This window comes from Carassius auratus, chromosome 26, assembly GCF_003368295.1.
Source record: "Carassius auratus strain Wakin chromosome 26, ASM336829v1, whole genome shotgun sequence".
NCBI classification, from domain to species: Eukaryota; Metazoa; Chordata; class Actinopteri; order Cypriniformes; family Cyprinidae; genus Carassius; species Carassius auratus.
In genome coordinates this window covers 11,994,941-11,998,334 of record NC_039268.1, presented here as the reverse complement: position 1 = coordinate 11,998,334, position 3,394 = coordinate 11,994,941, and the positions used below count along the sequence as shown (strand labels likewise).

The 3,394-nt window shown below is 40.3% G+C and overlaps 1 protein-coding gene across 1 annotated transcript; it reads right to left on the bottom strand.

The window, feature by feature from the left end:
• Window positions 1-365: 365 nt before the first annotated feature.
• On the bottom strand, window positions 366-2,990 carry LOC113044345 (carbohydrate sulfotransferase 12-like). Its single transcript, XM_026204259.1, has 2 exons — window positions 2,209-2,990; window positions 366-1,820 (listed from the first exon to the last, which is right to left on the bottom strand). The coding sequence occupies exon 2, from the start codon at window positions 1,786-1,788 to the stop codon at window positions 706-708; it is 1,083 nt and encodes a 360-aa protein (XP_026060044.1). The 5' UTR covers window positions 1,789-1,820; window positions 2,209-2,990; the 3' UTR covers window positions 366-705.
• Between the last annotated feature and the right edge of the window lie 404 nt (window positions 2,991-3,394).

Genomic DNA, 3,394 nt, shown 5'->3' with positions numbered 1-3,394 from the left:
GTTTCGAAGAATCAGTATCTTAGATAGGTGTTGTCTGACGATTATCTGTCAAACATTAGGTTAAGATTAGACCAACTTTTTTGGATATACAGCAAAGCACACACACACAAACACACACACACACGTTTGTTTTTGTGAAAAGTGGGGACATCCCATAGGCGTAATGGTTTTTATACTGTAGAAACTGTATATTCTATCGCCCTTCACCAACCCTACCCCTAACCCTAACCCTCAAAGGAAACTTTGTGCAATTTTTACTTTCTCAAAAAAACCTCATTCTGTATGATTTATAAGCGTTTTGAAAAATAGGAACATGGGTTATGTCCTCATAAGTTCAAGTTCAAGTTTAAGTTCAAATTCTTTATTTGTCCCCAATGGGGCAATTCATTTTGCAACAGATAGTATAACAGATCACACACAATCACACACAAAGTACCAATACAAAAATTGCCTACCATGCAGACATGGTTAAAATAATAAAAACAATAAACAATCAATAAATAGATTATTCATAAGTCACCCTCTCCTTGTAATACCTGTGTCATACCCATGTCATTATACAAAGTTGTGTCCTGATATGTCACAAAAACATGCCCACACACACACACATAGACCTACAGTATATTTGCATGTGGCATTGAGGTTTTCCAAAAGCAGAAAGAGCAGAACTGAGCAGAAATCAGTTTTTTAGACAGTAATATGTAATCATTCATCCAGAAGGGTCTCAGGTTTGTCATATTCAAATAATTTAAAGTCTGTTTCATAAAGATGGTAGAGTTTTCTTCTGTCAGCTACTGAAATGTTTGCAAACCATTCTCGTTCCCAGTCTACTGCTGTCCTGTTCTCATACCCTGGGGGAAAGTGAATGTAATCATCCAGCCCAAGAATCTTCAACAATTGTTCTGTATCCTCATCAAGAGTTTCAAGTTTGCCTACAAAGTCATACTCAATTTGGCACGGATGGCAGAGTCTGTACATCTGCTGCCAATGCTCATTAAATGGCTTCTCCTCCTCCGTCTTTGGATCTAACAGGTACTTAATAAAATGAGTAAAGGACAATCTAATACCTGCAGCAAATGCTTCTTTGGCAGAGTCAGGGGGCTTTGAGATATTAGCATAACGTTGAAGCATTGTGGAGCCATAATGACTGTAGAAATACTCATCTGGCTTAACAAACTTGTCCCGAAAAGCAGAAATAAGTCGTACAAAAGGATCCCGCACAAAAAGGAACTTTGTGTAATTCTTCAGTTTGTGATGCATCAAAGGACGTGAGTAACGTCCAAAACGCCTCCAAAGCTTGTTAAACGTCTTATGCAATGTAGAATTATGGATTATCTTGCGTGGTATGTCAAGAGGATCCAGATACAGAGCTCCATCAGGTGCCTTCAGGTTCTGGCTGAGCACAATCATGACTCGTTTCCAGTTGGTACAGGCTACCTTTGGTACAAAACAGTAAATAACACCATGGAGATCATCCACAATGAGGTGGTCCAGGGCTTTGTTTGGAATCTGGTCAAATTTGATTAATTTCTCTGTAAAATTCACACTGCTGCTGGCCGAGCAAAGCTCTCTTATAATACGCCTTCTATGTTCTTGCCGCATTTTGAGGTGTGTGAGATCTAGTGATGAGGCCGTTTGCTGGTAAAATGTCCTCTCTCTCCTTGAATCCCAGCAAATTATGAAGAATGCAATCAGTATTGTTCCCAAAAAAAAGCAACACTTGAGCTGCTGCTGCATTTTCACCAGGAGTCTATACCAGTTCCTTAAAATAAACTGAACGCTAAACATTATTGTTTTAGGAATTAATCAAGTTGAGAATTCTGGGGGAGAACACAAAAATAAAGACATAAACAATCGAGTCAGAATTCATAATCTTTACCACCACAAAATATGATCCATCATTCACCCACTTTCTTGTGCACTAGCAACCACTCTGCCAGACTACATTCTTTTTAAATTATATGATTGTAAACTTTTTAGATTGGTTTGAAAGCATCATGTTTCTTGCTTTGCTACACTTTTGAATATTATAGACCTATCATTATCATATTATAAAAGCCTATAAAACATTGCAAATTTAGACACTGTAGTACTGTTAAACAGATATCTTCAAAGTGATATAATCCTAAATTATCGATGTCACAGAATAAACATATTGTAGTTTTTGGGTTACTTCTTAAAATAAAAAAATCAACCGTATTCACTCACCCACACTAGAATCTCCTTATCATGGTGTTGTATGCTCCTCTTCCTAATTTTTCGGACCACAAAGGGAGAAGGCGACGTGTTAGTAACCGGTTTCATTTGAAGGAATGTTGCACTTGTGAGCGTTTGCTGTGCGAGTCAGAGTAAACGACTCCTGTCACACGCTCTCTGAAATGTGTAGTTTAGCCTATTCAGGGTGCGATTTAAAAGGGGGGATGCGTGGGATTTCCCCCTTTCTGGTCAATGTATCCCTGCCTCTGCCTAAAGGGTACTGTAACTAAAGCCCTGGTAAAAGCCTGACTCCACCCACTGGCAGTATTTGAAAAATGCTGAAAAGTGGGGAGAGCACAGCGGAGATAAAGGGAATGAACCGAGGGTGGGGCATGAACCTGAGACCCGCAGTGACGGATTGATTGACAGCTGCTGTCAGAGTCACTAAAATGGGGAGTGACTGTAGTGACGCAAGTAGCTTTGCAACAGAGCGTTCATTTGAAGTAGAGGACTTTTCTCTCCCACCTTCACCTGAAGTGGAGAATGTCAAGGTGTCTGTGGCCTGAGCCATAACAATTCGAGCCGCTGGCTCAAACTGCGGTCTTAACTCCCGCACCACGTCACTTTTTAGTGCGAGCTGTGTGGAGAAGCCCATTTCCACCTCCATTGCGTTGGAGAAGCAATCCCGCGTAAAATGCAGTCTGCTCACTTCAGCTCTAGGCAGGAACTCGCGATCTTCCAGGCAAAGTGCATGCAACCACTAGTGCCTAATTTTCAAGTCTGCTGGAAAACTATGCAGTCCAGCAGTGCTGTCGCAACCAGCAACACTACACCTATGTACCATCCTGACCACATTAAAAAAGTTAACAGCTTTAGTCAGTTGTGGTTTTATGCGTATTGGAGACGCGAACCGTTTAAAACGATTCGGTTCGATTTGGTGAACTGTTTCAAAAAGATCCGGTTACATCGAACGATTCGTTCGCGATCCGGATATGACAAACTGCTTTGTTTTGAACTGTCTTACAACAGACATGGAAGAGAAGACAATTCTGAATAAAGTCGTAGTTTTTGCTATTTTTGGAACCAAAATTAATTTTCGATGCTTCAAAAAATTCTAACTGACCCTCTGATGTCACATGGACTACTTGGATGATGTTTTTCTTACCTTTCTGGAAATGGACAGTATACCGTACACACA

Bases quoted from the DNA above. Each gene is read 5' to 3' on its own strand.
- LOC113044345 (XM_026204259.1), bottom strand. From the start codon at position 1,788: ATGTTTAGCGTTCAGTTTATTTTAAGGAACTGGTATAGACTCCTGGTG.